The sequence below is a fragment of the Nerophis ophidion genome, linkage group LG01 (genome assembly GCF_033978795.1).
Source record: "Nerophis ophidion isolate RoL-2023_Sa linkage group LG01, RoL_Noph_v1.0, whole genome shotgun sequence".
Classification (NCBI taxonomy): domain Eukaryota; kingdom Metazoa; phylum Chordata; class Actinopteri; order Syngnathiformes; family Syngnathidae; genus Nerophis; species Nerophis ophidion.
The window spans coordinates 24,157,966-24,175,505 of NC_084611.1; the positions used below are offsets into that span (position 1 = coordinate 24,157,966).

Below are 17,540 nucleotides of genomic sequence, written 5' to 3' on the forward strand. Positions count from 1 at the left end.
ACATCCCACTGGGTTATAAGTTTTTCCTTACCCTTATGTGGAATCTGAACCAAGGATGTCGTTGTGGCTTGTGCAACCCTTTGAGACACTTGTGATTTAGGGCTATATAAAGAAACATTGATTGACATTGATTAATTTAAGAAGGGGAACTGGAGGGTGTGTTCCAACTATCGTGGGATCACACTCCTCAGTCTTCCCAGTAAGGTCTATTCAGGTGTACTGGAGAGGAGGCTACGCCGGATAGTCAAACCCCGGATTCAGGAGTTACAGTGTGGTTTTCGTCCTGGTCGAGGAACGGTGGCCCAGCTCTATACTCTTGGCAGGGTCCTTGAGGGTGCATGGGAGTTTGCTTTGTGGAATTGGAGAAGGCATTCGACCGTGTACCCCGGTAAGTCCTGTGGGGAGTGCTCAGAGAGTATGGGATAACGGACTGTCTGATTGTGGCGGTCCGCTCCCTGTATGATCAGTGTCAGAGCTTGGTCCCCATTGCCGGCAGTAAGTCGGACCCTTTTCCAGTGAGGGTTTGACTCCACCAAGGCTGCCCTTTGTCACCGATTCTGTTCATAACTTTTATAGATAGAATTTCTAGGCGCTGTCAGGGAGTTGAGGGTATCTGGTTTGGTGGATGCAGGGTTAAGTCTCAATTTACCAGTCGATCTACGTTCCCATCCTCACCCATGGTCATGAGCTTTGGGTTATGACCAAAAGGACAAGATCACGGGTACAAGCGGCCAAAATGAGCTTCCTCCGCTGGGTGTCGGGGCTCTTCTCAAGAGATAGGGTGAGAAGCTCTGTCATCCAGGAGGAGCTCAAAGTAAATTCACTGCTTCTCCACATCGAGAGGAGACAGATGAGGTGGTTCGGGCATGACAATAACACCCGAATGCCACCCCAGGGAGGTATTTAGGGCATGTCCGACCGGTAGGAGGCCACAGGGAAGGCCCAGTACACGTTGGGAAGACTATGTCTCCCAGCTGGCTTGGGAATGCATCGGGATCCACCGGGAAGAGCTGGACAAAGTGGCTGGGGGAGAGGGAAGTCTGGACTTCCCTGCTTAGGCTGCTGCCCCCGCGACCCAACCTCAGATAAGCGAATGAAAATGGATGAATGGATATATATATATATATAGTGTATATATATATATATATATATATACACATATATATATACATATATATATATATATATATATAGTCAGGCTCTTAATTGTTGAAAATCAGGCAAAAAGGAAAAAAGGTATACAATGCAAGGACATCTTGGGACATTAGCATAAGGGTTACGCAATGATTTCGGCTGGACCGATTTCGGCCGTCGTTGAATTTTGTGATTATTTGAACGTGTTATTGAACACATAGGATTCGTAAAAATGTAGCAACCTACAGAAAACTTTTATAGATTTGTAATCAATTGAGTCGATTGATTTTGATAGTTGAAGACGTGACCTGGGGATAGGTTGACTGGCAACACTAAATTGGCCCTAGTGTGTGAATGTGAGTGTGAATGTTGTCTGTCTATCGGTGTTGGCCCTGCGATGAGGGTGTACCCCGCCTACCGCCCGAATGCAGCTGGGATGGGCCCCAACCCCCCCTGCGACCCCGAGAGGGACAAGCGGTAGAAAATGGATGGATGGAATGTCAAACTGTCAGCTGTCACTCCCCGACTTGCTCACACACACTTCTGTCCTTGCAAGCCCCCCTAACATGTCATGGTTTCACAAATATTAGTACTAAACAGAACTCTTAACTTGATCAGATTGGTTCTAATAACAAGTGAAGCAAAGTTTTATCTCAGGATTATTATTCACATGGTAGCACTTTAGAATGGGGAACATATGAACCATTAATTAGTTGCTTATTAACATGGAAATTTGTAAAATATTGGCTGTTAATTAGTAACTATTAAGTACTTAAGTATTTGTTAAATACTTATTAATGCCTTATTCTGCATAGCCTTATTATACAATTAGTTGGCCATTAACTAAGAGTCTTCCCTAACCCTAACCCCAACCATCACCCTAACCCTGACCCTGACCCCGACCCCAACCCCAACCCTAACCCCTATGTTAATAAGCAAATAATTAATGGTTCATATGTTCCCCATACTAAAGTGTTAACATTCACATCCAGCTAAGATAAAGACACTGTCGCGCGTGCATACACACGACATCACCATGACAACACATATCCACATGACAAGCACTGCTTTGATTGATAGGGGCTTTTCAAATTGAATGTGTTACCCAGCAGGCACAAGACATTGACACAACGTCGATTTTACATACATGTCCTTTAAAACTGACTTTGAAACCTCCTTGCAAAATAGTTGTATTTGTAAATTGAGACAATGTTGGTGTCTAACGTTGGGAAATTACCGAATTTCAATGGTCAAATCAATGTCACATCCTGAGATTGAATCAACTTTGTGAAAAAGAATGTTGTTTCAACATTGTATTTGTGTTGTAATGTATCGGGTGGAAAATGATCAAAATTCAATGGTCAAATCAACGTCAGAACCCAGCATTGATTAAAGGTCAAGTTTGAGTTGCTCAACGCCGGGACCTAATTCAACAAGTTGTTAATGTTATTTGAATGTCTTGTGCCTGCCGGGAATCTTTTTCATAGATTGTAATTTTAATAACATGCACAGGTGTTACAAACACTCCATGTTCATTGATTTTCAAATAGCCAAAAAAGGCGTCATGGCAAAAGCCGACTCCTTTGTAACGAGGCCAGACTTAAGCACTTGAGCTTAACATAGGCGGGGCGGGCATGTCCGCAAGCTGGAATTTCAATAACCGAAACATTCCTAACTTCAAGTGTGTAAAAAAAAAATACTCAATCCAAATGCGAGAATAGGCCCCATAGTGCACCCACATTTTGCCCCTGTTTGTCAGAAGTTTGTAGGCATGTTTTCATTCAGTTATGTGCAAAAGTGTCTACTGTACTGTATCTCGAGGCTATGTGTTGTCTGCCAGTTGGAAGATGTTGGCGACATAATAGAGAAGATCCGAGTGGGGCACAACAACAGGGGCTACAACCCAGGGTGGCACCTCGACCGAGTGGAGATCCGACGTCTTCTGAGGAAAGGAAAGGTAGCAAAAACAACCTGTTTATATATACAGTCGTGGTCAAAAGTTTACATACACTTGTAAACAACATAATGTCATGGCTGTCTTGAGTTTCCAATAATTTCTACAACTCTTTATTTTTTGTGATAGAGTGATTGCAGCACATACTTGTTGGTCACAAAAAACATTCATGATGTTTGGTTCTTTTATGAATTTATTATGGGTCTACTGAAATGTGACCAAATCTGCTGGGTCAAAAGTATACAGAAGAATATGTGATTATTACATTTTAACAGAAGTGGCGATAGAACATGTTAAAAGAGAAAGTGAATAAACAAATAGATTAATAATTCATTTGTTACCACTTGTCTTTAATCATTTTGACAAAATAATAGAATGATAAATGACACAATATGTTATTGCATATGTCAGCAGCTAAATTAGGAGCCTTTGTTTGCTTACTACTAAAAGACAAGTTGTCTTATATGTTCACCATTTTATTTAAGGAAAAACTTGCAATGAAAAACATATGTTTAATGTACAGATTTTTTTGTTAAAATAAAGCCACTAATGCATTTTTTGTGTTCCCCTTTATTTAGAAAAATACAGAAAAGCATAGAAATAATTTTGGTACCGGTACCAAAATATTGGTATCGAGACAAAACTATAAGGGGAATTTTTTTTTTTGTTTCATTAACATACAATATTAACATTTATGCAATTGTATGAAGCACATGCAATTTTTTCTGTCAAAATTGAAAGGACAAATACATTTAGCAAGAATGATGCAATGGATGACCGTCTGACCCCTAAGGCCTTGAGTTTGAAACCTTTGGACTATGGATGCCGTGAACACCTGGAATTCAAGCAATTGTTTCTCTCTAAAGTGAAGTAAAAGAGATGATAGATTTTTCTCACATTTGATCAGGCTCACTAGGTACACATATTATTGTTAAAATATCATAAAACATGTTTCCCTCTTACAGGGCCTTTAAAGCAGTGTTTTTCAACCTTTTTTGAGACAAGGCCCTTTTTTTGGATTGAAAAAATTCAGAGGCACACCATCAGCAGAAATCATTAAAAAAGCAAACTCCGTTGATAGTAATGAGTCGTTTCAGTATCGCAATTTTTGGATTTGACGTTAAACCATAACCAAGCAGGCATCACTATAACTCTTGTTTCAAACTAGGTTTACCGTCACGACCTTTTTTTAATATTTTTATTTTTATTTTTCCTATGTTTAATGTTTTAGTTCTTGTCTTGCGTTTCTATTTTGGTGGCTTTTTCCTCTTTTTTTGGTATTTTCCTATAGCAGTTTCATGTCGATATTCCTGCACCTGCTTTGTTTTAGCAATCAAGAATATTTCTGTTGTTTTTATCCTTCTTTGTGGGGAAATTTTTGATTGTCATGTCATGTTTGGATGTACATTGTGGACGTCGTTTTTGCTCCACAGTAAGTCTTTGCTGTCGTCCAGCATTCTGTTTTTGTTTACTTTGTAGCCAGTTCAGTTTTAGTTTCGTTCTGCATAGCCTTCCCAAAGCTTCAATGCCTTTCTTAGAGGCATTCACCTTTTGATTATTTTTGATTTAAGCCTTGGACACCTTTCTACCTGCACACTGCCTCCCGCTGTTTTCGACATCTACACAGCAATTAGCTACCGGCTGCCACCTACTGATATGGAAGAGTATTACACGGTTACTCTGTCGATCTCTAGACAGCACCGACACTCAACAACAACACATTATTTGCAGACTATAATTACTGGTTTGCAAACAATATTTTTAACCCAAATAGGTGAAATTAGATCATCTCCCACAGTACACGAGACTGTATCTCATGGCGTGGCACAGTGGTTGAAAAACACTGCTTTAAAGGATTTTAGTTACCCACTTGGACCGATTCAATTCCAGGGATCCGAGACGACTATTTTTCCGTGTGAGCGTTGGCTGGCTAAATCAGAAGATGATGGTGAGACGGTGAGGGAGTTGGTGCCATCTGACATTATCACAGAGAAACTCCTCAGGGGTGGCACTCTGAAACGGACCGAAACCGAGATTGAAGATGCTTTGGAAAGTGAGCATATACCTCTATAGCAACCTAGCGTAAAAGAAAATGTCACTCAATCTCTTTACAGTAATAATCACTAATGTCTTTTCCTATGCTAGCCCACACTTACCAGGTGTCCGTACGCACAGGTGATATGTACAAAGCAGGCACGGATGCCAACGTCTTTCTGACAATGTATGGAGACCTTGGTGACACAGGAGAGCGCAAACTAGCAATATCTGAGAACAACAAGAACAAGTTTGAGAGAGGAGAGGTATTAAATGAGCAAAGATGTGATACCAACAAAAAAAAGATGTCATCATGCTAAAAACCTTGTCTCAGGTGGATAAATTCACCATTGAAGCGGTGGACCTGGGCCAGGTGTTTAAGATCCGAATTCGTCACGACAACTCCATGATGGGGGCCGACTGGTACCTGGACCAAGTGGAGGTCCTGGATGTGGACACAGAGGAGGTCTACATGTTCCTGTGTGAGCGCTGGCTGTCCAAGAAGAAGGAGGACAAACGCTTAGAGAGGACCCTCTTTGTGAAGGTTTGTCACGGTACAGGCGTGGGGAAAATTAGGTGTAAATATCACATCGGAATGTTTCTGCTTTAGGGATACGAAGGTGAAAGAAACGCGGACCCAAATTTCAAAAAGATGGTTGAGGCCAAACTGGGTCTGGATAGGAATGCAAACAAAAGGAAAAAAAAGAAGAAGGTGGCAGTGACGGAGGAATGTCCAAGTAAGTGTCAGGTTCAAATTCTGATGACATCTATTAAACAAGACAAGAAGCAAAGGATTAAACAGAGACAAAATTAAATTTGAACTCAATTGAGGAGAGACGCCTGGACACACTGTACTCTTGTACTGTACAGCGTTGACCTGTTTCTCACCTTTTTTGTAAGGGCCACCAGAAGTTGGCAGCACAAATCCTCTTCTACTGTTGTTTTCCTCAAGCATCTTGAAAACTACAGAAAAAGCATGCAAAAAGTAGATGGAAGAGCAGGGAAGTCTGGAAATGGTGGATATTGTATTTACTTGTAGCTTTTGATGATAACCACATCAGTTTTGAAGTGATGGACCAGGACGACAGAAAAAAAAAGCAATCCAGTGATCAAAATAATAATAGTTGTATATGACTTTACTTACACTGTCTACACAGGGAAATGCACTCCAGTTCTGTAGATGACATCACACCAAAAGGGGGCGGTATATTGAGTCAAGCGAGAACTCAAAAACTAATTGATTAAAGTTAAAGTCCCAACGGTCGTCACACACACACTAGGTGTGGTGAAATTATCCTCTGCATTTGACCCATCCCTATCCCTGGGAGGTGAGGTGAGCAGTGAGTCGCAGCGTTGGCCGTAGCGTTGGCCGCAGCGTTTGCCGCGCTCAGGAATCATTTGGTGATTTAACCCCCAATTCCAACCCTTGATGCTTTGTGCCAAGCAGGGAGGCAATGGGTCCTGTTTTTATAGTCTTTAGTGTGACTTGGCCAGTCACAGTCAGTTATATGGATTTATCCGATTTAATCAGATTGTATGGGAAATTATGGAAACTTTCAGGTTCAAACACCGATGACATTTATTAAACAAGACAAAAGGCAAGGAATCAAACAGAGACAGAATTCAATTTAGAACTCAGATCTGAGGAGGGACATGGCCACTGTACTCTCTGTGCAGTCCTTCACCACGCTTTGCCAAAAGATTGTACTCCTACTTCTTTATTTGACTTTCTCCCCCCACCTGCCCACAGCTGCTTCCTGAGGGAAGTGGGTCGTAAACTGCGTTGCCTTCGGTTACCGAACAGTTCGAAGACAGTTCGTCAAATAGTTCAACAAGAGTTCCATAAAATAGTTCAAAGAGAGTTCCATAATAGTTCAGAAATAGTTCGTAAAATACTTCAAAAAGAGTTCCTCTGCAAGTTGGGCATATCCCGCCATCTGTCCGCTTTGAAGTCCCAGTGGAGTTTTATGAGCTATATTCTTGGTAGGTTTCAAAGACAGCCTTTTGTCTTCTTGTCAGGAACACAATGTAATACAAACGTTTTTGTGATAATTTAGAAATAATTATTCTAACAGTAACTCTTTAGTATGGGGAACATATTCTAAGTAATAAAGACATAATTTAAAGTGATTTGGCTAGGGTTAGGGTTAGGGGGTTAGGGTTAGGGTTATAATAAAGCCATGCAGAATAAGGTATTAATAATTACTTAAAGGCCTACTGAAATGAGATTTTCTTATTCAAACGGGGATAGCAGGTCCCTTCTATGTGTCATACTTGATAATTTTGCGATATTGCCATATTTTGGCTGAAAGGATTTAGTAGAGAACATCGACGATAAAGTTTGCAACTTTTGGCCGGAAGTAGCAGACGACATCCACGTGACATCACGGGCTGTGGAGCTCCTCACATCTGAACATTGTTTACAATCATGGCCACCGGCAGCGAGAACTATTCGGACTGAGAAAGCGACGATTTCCCCATTAATTTGTGCGAGGATGAAAGATTTGGGAATGAGAAAAGTGAGAGTGAAGGACTAGAAAAAAAACGAGGGCAGTGGGAGCGATTCAAATGTTATTAGACACATTTACTAGGATAATTCTGGAAAATCCCTTATCTGCTTATTGTGTTACTAGTGTTTTAGTGAGATTATATGGTCGTACCTGTACAACCAGAAGGTCGGCCCCGCACCTTTCTTCAGCACCAGTCGACGGGTGGTGGCGATGCCCATCTATGCCCTTCGCAAGGGACCCTCTTCGAAACACGATCTTTCAAAATGATCGCTGCATATTACACTGTACTGTGTGTGTGTGGTCCAATCCAACCGAGTTCGCTTGACATCTCTGTTTCATAGTAAAGCTTGACTGTCATCTTTCAGGAATGTAAACAATGAAACACCGGCTGTGTTTGTGTTGCTATAGGCAGCCGCAATACACCGCTTCCCACCTACAGCTTTCTTCTTTGACGTCTCCATTATTCATTGAACAGATTGACCAGATTCAGCAACACAGAAGTCCATAATACTGTGGAATTATGCAATGAAAACAGAGGATTTAGAGCTGGGAACGGTGCTGGAAATAAATGTCCTCTACAATGCGTGACGTCACGCATACGCGTCATCATCCCGTGACGTTTTAGCATGATACTTCCGCGTGAAATTTAAAATTGCCAATACCGGCCGTATTGGCATGTGTTGCAATGTTAATATTTCATCAATGATATATAAACTATCAGACTGCGGTGTCGGTAGTAGTGGGTTTCAGTAGGCCTTTAATAATGACTAATTAAGAACCAATATGTTACTAATTTGCATGTTGATAAGCAACTAATTAATGGTGAATATGTTCTCCATACTAAAGTGTTACCAAAATGATATATTCAAAAAACTTGTTTCAGTCATATGGAGTCTTTTAATCATTTATGGGAATTATTTTTGCTGTCACGAAACGTCGTAAAACAAGGACCAATCCAACAACAAAACTGAGAATCCTGCCAATTCCCAATGGTGTCAGCCGGCAGGCAATAAATGAAAACTGTTAACCGTTAAATGTTTTCCTGTTTGCCTCTTTCAAGTCATCCCCTATCACTTCACTTTATCCACTGGGGTTGAGCGCGATGCCAGCACCACTGCCAGGGTCTACGTCATCATCATCGGCCCCGGAGACCTGGAAACAGACCGGCTATGGCTAGACCTTCCAGACGGGAAGAAATCCTTTGCAGCTGGCAGCATGGAGCATTTTGTGTGCTATGGAACTGACGCGGGCGAGATCAAGAGAGTGGAAGTGAGACTGATGTTTGTTTGTTTTTTCGGATCCCTTGTAGGGTTGTACGGGATACCAGTATTAGTATAGTACTGCGATACTAATGCGGTACTATACCGCTTCTAAAAAGTACCGGTCCTCCACTCGACGTGTCTTCATACAAACATTTTTGTGGATTACCTATCTAGTGGCTAATGTCTATTCGCAGTGTTGTAACTACTTCTAAATCACTAATCCATGAGTCCATGGCGATAAATAGAGTATATTTATCTCAAGCATCATTCCTGTAGGACAAGTGATAAATACTCATACTGCTCTACATACCACAGAACACCAGAGTCATTATATTGGATGTGTTAAGAATGATCTATATATAGCAGGGGTCACCAAAATTTTAGAAACCATGAGCTACTTCTTGGTTACTGAATAATGCGAAGGTCTACCAGTTTGATACACACTTAAATAAATTGCCAGAAATAACCAATTTGCTCAATTTACCTTTAACAAATTAATATATATATATATATATATATATATATATATAGACCTATATTTATATATAGATCTATATATATATATATATATATATATATATATATATATATATATATATATATATATATATATATATATATATATATGGGTATTTCTGTCTGTCATTCCGTCGTACATTTTTTTTCCTTTTACGGAAAGTTTTTATAGAGAATAAATGATGAAAAAACACTTAATTAAACGGTTTAAAAGAGGAGAAAACCCAAAAAAAATGAAAATAAAATTTTGAAACAGTTTATCTTCAATTTTGACACTTAAAAATTCAAAATTCAATTGAAAAAAAATGAAGACAAAAACTAGCTAATTCGAATCTTTTTGAAAAAGTTCAAAAAAGAATTTATGGAACATCATTAGTAATTTTTCCTGATTACGATTAATTTTAGAATTTTGATGACATGTTCTAAATACGTTAAAATCCAATCTGCACTTTGTTATAATATATAACAAATTGGACCAAGCTATATTTCTAAATCATTATTTCTTCTAGATTTTCCAGAACAAAAGTTTTAAAAGAAATTCAAAAGACTTTGAAATAAGATTTAAATTTGATTCTACAGATTTTCTAGATTTGCCAGAATTATTTTTTTGAATTTTAATCATAATAAGTTTGAAGAAATATTTAACAAATATTCTTCGTTGAAAAAACAGAAGCTAAAATGAAGAATTAAATTAAAATGTATTTGTTATTCTTTACAATAAATTTAAAAAATACTTGAACATTGACTTAATTTGTTTGGAAATAAGAGGAAGGAATTTAAAAGGTAAAAAGGTATATGTGTTTGAAATCCTAAAACAATTTTTAAGGTTGTATTTTTTTCTCTAAAATTGTCTTTCCGAAAGTTATAAGAAGCAAAGTAAAAAAAATAAATGAATTTATTTATTTAAGAGCGAAGATCAATGCCCTGCCCCCGCCAAAAGTACATCCTACAGCCACAAAAGAGTTCATCCGAGAAGGTGCAGAGTCCACCAAAGGCCATATAACAAACATAGGCCAGCTCGGAAGGGCTCGTGACTGGAAAATGGCGGTGGATCTTGATCAAAAGCTCTGCTTTCCTTCAGAGATAGCCATGTCAAACCTCAGACCAGACATTATGCTCTGGTCCTCCTCACTGCGTATTGTGTATATAATAGAACTCACGGTTCCCTGGGAGGCTGCTGTGGAGGAGGCATTCGAACGCAAAAAGCCCTAAGTACACTGAACTGGCAGCTGATGCTGAGCAGAATGGATGGAAAGCCAAGGTCTGCCCAGTGGAAGTTGGCTGCAGAGGTTTTGTGGGCCAGACAACAATCAGGCTGCTTAAGGACATCGGATTTCGAGGCCAAACCCTGCGAAACACCATCAAAGCCCTTTCAGGAGCAGCAGAGACAGCCAGTCGGTGGCTGTGGGTGAAGAGGAGAGACACCATCTGGGGATGTAGTAAGACCTACATCACATAATGGTTAAAAGCAGAGGGGGGCTCACCTGGGACGGCAGGTGTTGCTGATGAGCCCTCTGGAGGTGTCGTGGGCCTATCATTGAAACGCCGGTGAAGGAGGGTGCCCACCTGATGACCCCAATGAAGCTGACAACCATTACCCTTCCTCCTCTCTGCCCCCCATCTTGCAATCCCACCCAACCAGGTCTAACACCACAACCGCTCTGAGGCAGCGCTGTAGGAGGTAGCCTATTATTTCCACTCTACTCAGGTTATCTTGTATCATGGGATTGTTCTATCTAGTCCTAAAATTGAACTGAACTAATGTAAACAAGTGAAGACCAAGTCTTTAAAATATTTTTTTGGATTTTGAAATTCTGTTTGAATTTTGTCTCTTTTAGAATTAAAAATGTCGAGCATAGCGAGACCAGCTTGCTAGTAAATAAATAAAATTAAAAAAATAGATGCAGCTCACTGGTAAGTACTGCTTTTTGAGCTATTTTTAGAACAGGCCAGCGGGCGACTCATCTGGTCCTTACGGCCGACCTGGTGCCCGCGGGCACCGTGTTGGTGACCCCTGATCTATAGTCAATAAAGCCAAGATTTTACTATGCCCAAACATTAACCATCAATTATCTTAACTTTGACAACACCACATACGTGTATGAAGCTCATACTGAGTCAACAGCCATACATGTCACAGTGAGGGTGGCTGTATGAACAACGCCAACACTGTCATAAACATGTGCCATACAGTGAAACCACACTAAGCAACAATGACAAACACATTTTGGGAGACACATAAACACTACATAACAAATTCCCAGAATTCCTTGCAGCACCAAGTCTTCCAGGACACTACATTAAAAACAAACACCATTGGTGGATCTACACCTAACATCCACTGTAATGATACCAAGCACTGGAGCATATCTAGCCGATACTACTATGATTATATCGATATTTTTTAGCACCACAAAATCTTTTTTTTTTTTTTTATGTAGATTATCTTTATAAACTCAGGAAATATGTCCCTGGACACATGAGGACTTTGAATATGACCAATGTATGATCCTGTAACTGCTTGGTATCGAACTGATACCCAAATTTGTGGTATCATCCAAAACTAATGTAAAGTATCAAACAACAGAAGAATAAGTCATTATTACATTTTAACAGAAGTGGAGATAGAACATGTTTAAAGAGAAAGTAAGCAGATATTAACAGTAAATGAACAAGTACATTAATAATTTATTTTCTACCACTTGTCCTTATTAATTTTGACAAAATAATAGAATGATAAATGACACAATATGTTACTGCATTAGTCAGCAGAAAAATTAGGAGCCTTTGTTTGTTTACTTACTACTAAAAGACAAGTTGTCTTGTATGTTCACTATTTTATTTAAAGGCCTACTGAAACCCACTACTACCGACCACGCAGTCTGATAGTTTATATATCAATGATGAAATATTAACATTGCAACACATGCCAATCCGGCCGGTTAACGTCGCGGAATGATGACACGTATGATGACGTGTGTTTGTGACCTTATTGGTTGGAGGAGACATACTAGCTCAGCACTACTTACGACTAAAAGTCGTCTCTTTTCACTGCATAATTACGCAGTAATTTGGACATATGTGTTGCTGAATCTTTTGCAATTTGTTCAATTAATAATGGAGACTATAAAGAACAATGCTGTTGGTGGAAAGCGGTGGATTGCAGCTGTCTTTAGCACCAAGACACAGACTTCTTTTCTTTGTTTGTTGTGAAGCTTTAACACAGAGCGGTCAAGCGAACATGTTTCTCTATGTCAACCAGCATGTTTTTGGATGGAAAAATTGTGATATACAGTATATCTTACCGGAGACATCAGTGGATTATGCGTCTTGCAGTAGCTGTCAAAAAAGGCAGCTGTGAGTTTGGCTCCTCGGCTTCTCTCTGAGACACTGCGTGTTCACCGCAGCCATCCGACTTTGAGGTATGTCTTTACAATCTCACTAAAACACTATTAAAACAATAAGCAGATAAGGGATCTTCCAGAATTATCCTGGTAAATTTGTCTAATTACATCTGAAACGCTCACACTGCTGCCGCCCGGAGCCGTCGCTTTTTATTTTATTTTATTTTATTTATTTTTTTGTAGTCCTTCACCATCAATATCCTCATCCATGAATCTTTCATCCTCACTCAAATTAATGAGAAAATTGTCGCTTTCTCTGTCCGAATTGCTCTTACTGCTGGTGGCTATGATTATAAACAATGTGAGGATGTGAGGAGCCCTCACACCAGTGACGTCACGCGCCCATACTTCCGGTAAAGGCAAGGCTTTTTTATTAGCGAGCAAAAGTTGCGAATTTTATCGTCGATGTTCTCTACTAAATCCTCTCAGCAAAAATATGGCGATATCGCGAAATGATAATGTATGACACGTAGAATGGACTTGCTATCCCCGTTTAAATAGGAAAATCTCATTTCAGTAGGCCTTTAAGGACAAACTTGCAATAAAAAAGGTGCGTTTAATGTACCCTAAGATTTTTTTGTTAAAATAAAGCCAATAATTAAATTTTTTGTGGTCTCCTTTATATAGAAAAGTACTGAAATAAATTTTGGTACCGGCACAAAAATATTGGTATTGGGACAACACTAATCCCTCGTGTTCTATTCTCGCCTTTGCATTCCCTCGCCGTTTCTTTCATAGCTCGGCCACAACGGCGCCACACCAGAGAGCTGCTGGTTGGTGGATGAGCTGGCGGTTGCCGTGCCAACCAAAGGTATCAAGTACAGCTTCCCGTGCAAATGCTGGCTGGCCAAAGACAGAGGAGACGGTCTGACGGTCAGGCTGTTCAACGTGTTGGACGCCAGCACCATCACCATCAACCGCAAGGTAAGTCCCAGCCAAGACGTCTCATTGTCTCTGAGTAACGAGTGATACAAAAACTGTTTGTCTCGTTTGTGTTTGTGTAGGTGATTTATTCCACCACAGTCATCACAGGCGACACACAGTATGCCGGCACGGACACCAACATATTCCTGACTGTGTACGGAGCCAATGGAAGCACGGAGGAAATGCTCCTGGCCAAGAATGAGGACAGGTCTGTCCTCTCTGATTGGTCTAATGTCCAGAAAGTACCATTTGTTTATCTGATGTCAGGTGCTAATTTGAGTGGAGGTTGATATTGGAAGTCTGTTGTTTAGATTTGAGCGAGACCAAGAGGACACATTTAACCTGGAGGTAGATGACATCGCTCCTCTAAAGAAGATAAGAGTTCGGATTGATGGCAGTGGCAGCCGTCCCGATTGGTTCCTGGACAGAGTAAGGAATTTAATTGCAATAGTTTGTTGGGCAGTTGTTGATGCATTTGCTTTGTTTAGATCAGTGATGTCAAACATGCGGCCCGCGGGTCGGATCAGGCCCACAAAATGGTAAATGGGTTATAATTGTATAGCGCTTTTCTACCTTCAAGGTACTCAAAGTGCTTTGGAAGGCGCTAACCGCGACCCATCAGGAGCAAGTGTCTTGCTCAAGGGCACACCGGACGTGACTAGGTTGGTTTAAGCTGGAGATCGAACCAGGAACCCTCAGGTTGCTGCCACTCTGTTCCCACATCCCCACGCGAAAAGGTTCAATCCGGCCCGTGAGATGAGTTTGCGGAGTGTAGTGTTTTGTACGTGAGGGGTGGAAGGAGACGACACCACGAGGAAGCTCAGGTTACCAGGTTTATTGTAACCTTTGATGAGTGAGTTGGAGGTGTACGGTACTCTATGTGTTTGTTGCTGGACTATGTGTGATTTTAACCATGTGAATATTACCAGACCCAAGTGGAGGAGTTCAAGTACCTAGGAGTCTTGTTCACGAGTGATCGTGAGATCGACAGGCGGATCGGTGCGGCGTCTTCAGTAATGCGGACGTTGTACCGATCCATTGTGGTGAAGAAAGAGCTGAGCCGGAAGGCAAAGCTCTCAATTTACAGGTCGATCTACATCCCCATCCACACCTACGGTCATGAGCTTTGGGTCATGACCGAAAGGATAAGATCACGGGTACAAGCGGCCAAAATGAGTTTCCCTCCGCCGTGTGGTGGGGCTCTCCCTTAGAGATAGGGTGAGAAGCTCTGTCATCCAGGAGAAACTCAAAGTAAAGCCGCTGCTCCTCCACATCGAGAGGAGCCAGATGAGGTGGTTCGGGCATCTGGTCAGGATGCCACCCGAACGCCTCCCTAGGGAGGTGTTTAGAGCAAGTCTGACCGGGGAAGACCCAGGACACGTTGGGAGGACTATCTCTCCCCCCTGGCCTGGGGACGCCTAGGTATCGCCCGGGAGAAGCTGGACCAAGTGGCTGGGGAGAGGGAAGTCAGGGCTTCTCTGCTTAGGCTACTGCCCCTGCGACCCTACCTCAGATAAGCGGAAGAAGATGGATGGATGGATGGAATATTACCAGACGATGTGGTAAGTGCGTGTTGGATGAATCCTGAGTCCAAAAGAGCGAGGCAAAATGATGTCCGCAAGCAGGCAGGTGGTCGAGGGCAGGAGAGAACTGACAAGGTCCGTGTCAAAGCGTGGGTCAAAGATGGAGGGAGGCAGTCCAAAGTCCGGAGGGCAATTGCACAGAGCTCGAGCACACGGAACAAGACGGGTACTCTGGGAGGAACAAGGAACATGAGACGAGGGAACCAGGAGGACGAGGTGAGCGATAGCGAGGACAACAGGAGGGAAGCCAGAGACGTAATGCTTACTGCAATGAGTTAACGACATTCCGGCGTAGACTCCAAGGGTCTTTATACTGCCGCTCTGATTATTTTTACCAGGTACGCTGATTGCAGATAGTCTGCAGCTGCGTCGTTGCGTGGGCTTGAAGTGCCCGGCACGTGCAGGGGTATGTTCTGGCATACTGCCCGCCTGAGTACTGGCGGAACTTGCTGCAGGAGAATTGTGGGTTCGAGACCGCGCCGTGACATGTAAATTAATCTGCATTTTTTTAATTGAAGAAACTGCTGTTCTAAAGGTGTCCACTGGATGTCGCAATAGCAATCCTGTTAGGTAAAGGGGGGCTGCATTGTGTGCACGTGCGAACACACACACACACATGCACGATGCCACAGATCGTGCGCTGAGGGAGGGAGTGTATATTTCACAACCATGTGACAAATATTTATTTGAACGCCGCAGTCCCCCCTTTCTTAATCTTACGTTTTGACATTATGTATTCCTTCCGCGGGATAATACGAATTTCTCTCCTGCAATCTTTGTGTTTTCTCCGTGTGTTTGATGTTTGGCTTTTCCGATAGAATCGTGCCCTTATATGGGGAATTAAGGGTGTTTACCTATGCAAATTGTGGAAGTAAGGGCGTGTTCATATGGAAATTATGATAGACACGCACTTACCATTTGGCATTCAGCAACTTAAGAACAGCAGGTGGGAACAATTTGGTCGTTTAAGAACACGTTATCAATTTGAATGGACACCTCTTATGAAATCATTTAGGAAGAAAGAAAAGAGGAAAAGTTAGGAACTTGTTGCTGGATTGTGTTCTTCATGGTGTTTTTGAAACTGCACCAATTTTTTCCTCAAAATTTTCAACTAACTTGAAATGTTTCGTCGAGTGGATTATTTGTGATATTTACATTTTCAGAATGTGCTTGTTCTATTTTGGGCCAACGTAACAGAGAAACCAATCTTAAGTTGTCGTCGTTGTATTTTTAAGTTATCATGCCATTATTTTCCCTGTCTGGCCCACGTGGGAGTACATTTTTTTCCATGCGGCCCCTGAGCTAAAATGAGTTTGACACCCCTGGTTTAGATCCTGATGCGAAACCTAAACACAGAGGAGGTGTACATCTTCACCTATGAGAACTGGCTCTCCAAGACCAAAGGACCCAAAAGGACTGAAAAGTGTGAGCTGGCGGCCGTGGTGGACGAGGAAGAGATGGTGGAGACAACAACCTACATCATCCAAGTCCAGACCAGTGATATCACAGGTGCGTCACAGTCACCTTCTTCCGAAATGTCACGTGTCATTATAATGACCTAATCACGGGTTGCTCCTTTCTTGATGCTTTCAGGTGCCGGCACAGACGCCAACGTGTGTCTGATGGTGTTCGGAGAGTTTGGCGACACGGGCATGCTGAAGCTGAAAGAGAGCGCCAACAGGAACAAGTTTGAGCGCAAAATGAAAGATGTGTTTCGGTTCCCCGACATGCTCAGTCTGGGCGAGCTCTCCAAAGTGCGAGTGTGGCATGATAACAAAGGTAAGGGATGTCTGAAAACAAGCTCCTATGTAGGGTTGGGGAATAATCGAAAAATCATCAAAACCAACATGAAACCTTCAAACCGACTTAAAATGTCCATACCGTTTATTTCAGTTTTTTACTATTAACAGACTGCCTTTAATACACATGAGTAGATGAGTATTTGCCTTTTTTTGTGGCGGTGTCAACCTAATAATACGTGTTCATCCGCGTGGACCCGACATTGGCCGAGAGCTAGTGGGCAGCCTAAGACAGAGTTGTCTCTCTGGGTTGCTTTGCTGGGTCTGCTCCGCACGCAATATGTTTATTTATTGCTCATTTTTTGGTTTGTCGTTGTATTTTTTTTTTACTTGTAGCTTGCACAACTGAAGTGGCAGCCGGTTGCATCAGCTCTGTGCTCTTTTAATGTATTTTATGTCCTTTGTCTTCTGTATTGTTTC

At 41.6% G+C, this 17,540-nt stretch overlaps 1 protein-coding gene across 1 annotated transcript in view; it reads left to right on the forward strand.

Moving 5' to 3' along the window:
* Positions 1-17,540, forward strand: part of loxhd1b (lipoxygenase homology PLAT domains 1b) — a 78,328-nt gene that overhangs the window by 52,848 nt on the left and 7,940 nt on the right. The window contains 11 exon segments of the mRNA XM_061899202.1: positions 2,975-3,091; positions 4,979-5,141; positions 5,234-5,388; positions 5,457-5,666; positions 5,733-5,859; positions 8,693-8,901; positions 13,553-13,738; positions 13,819-13,946; positions 14,050-14,167; positions 16,653-16,830; positions 16,915-17,100. Coding sequence (XP_061755186.1) covers positions 2,975-3,091; positions 4,979-5,141; positions 5,234-5,388; positions 5,457-5,666; positions 5,733-5,859; positions 8,693-8,901; positions 13,553-13,738; positions 13,819-13,946; positions 14,050-14,167; positions 16,653-16,830; positions 16,915-17,100 — 1,777 coding nt within the window.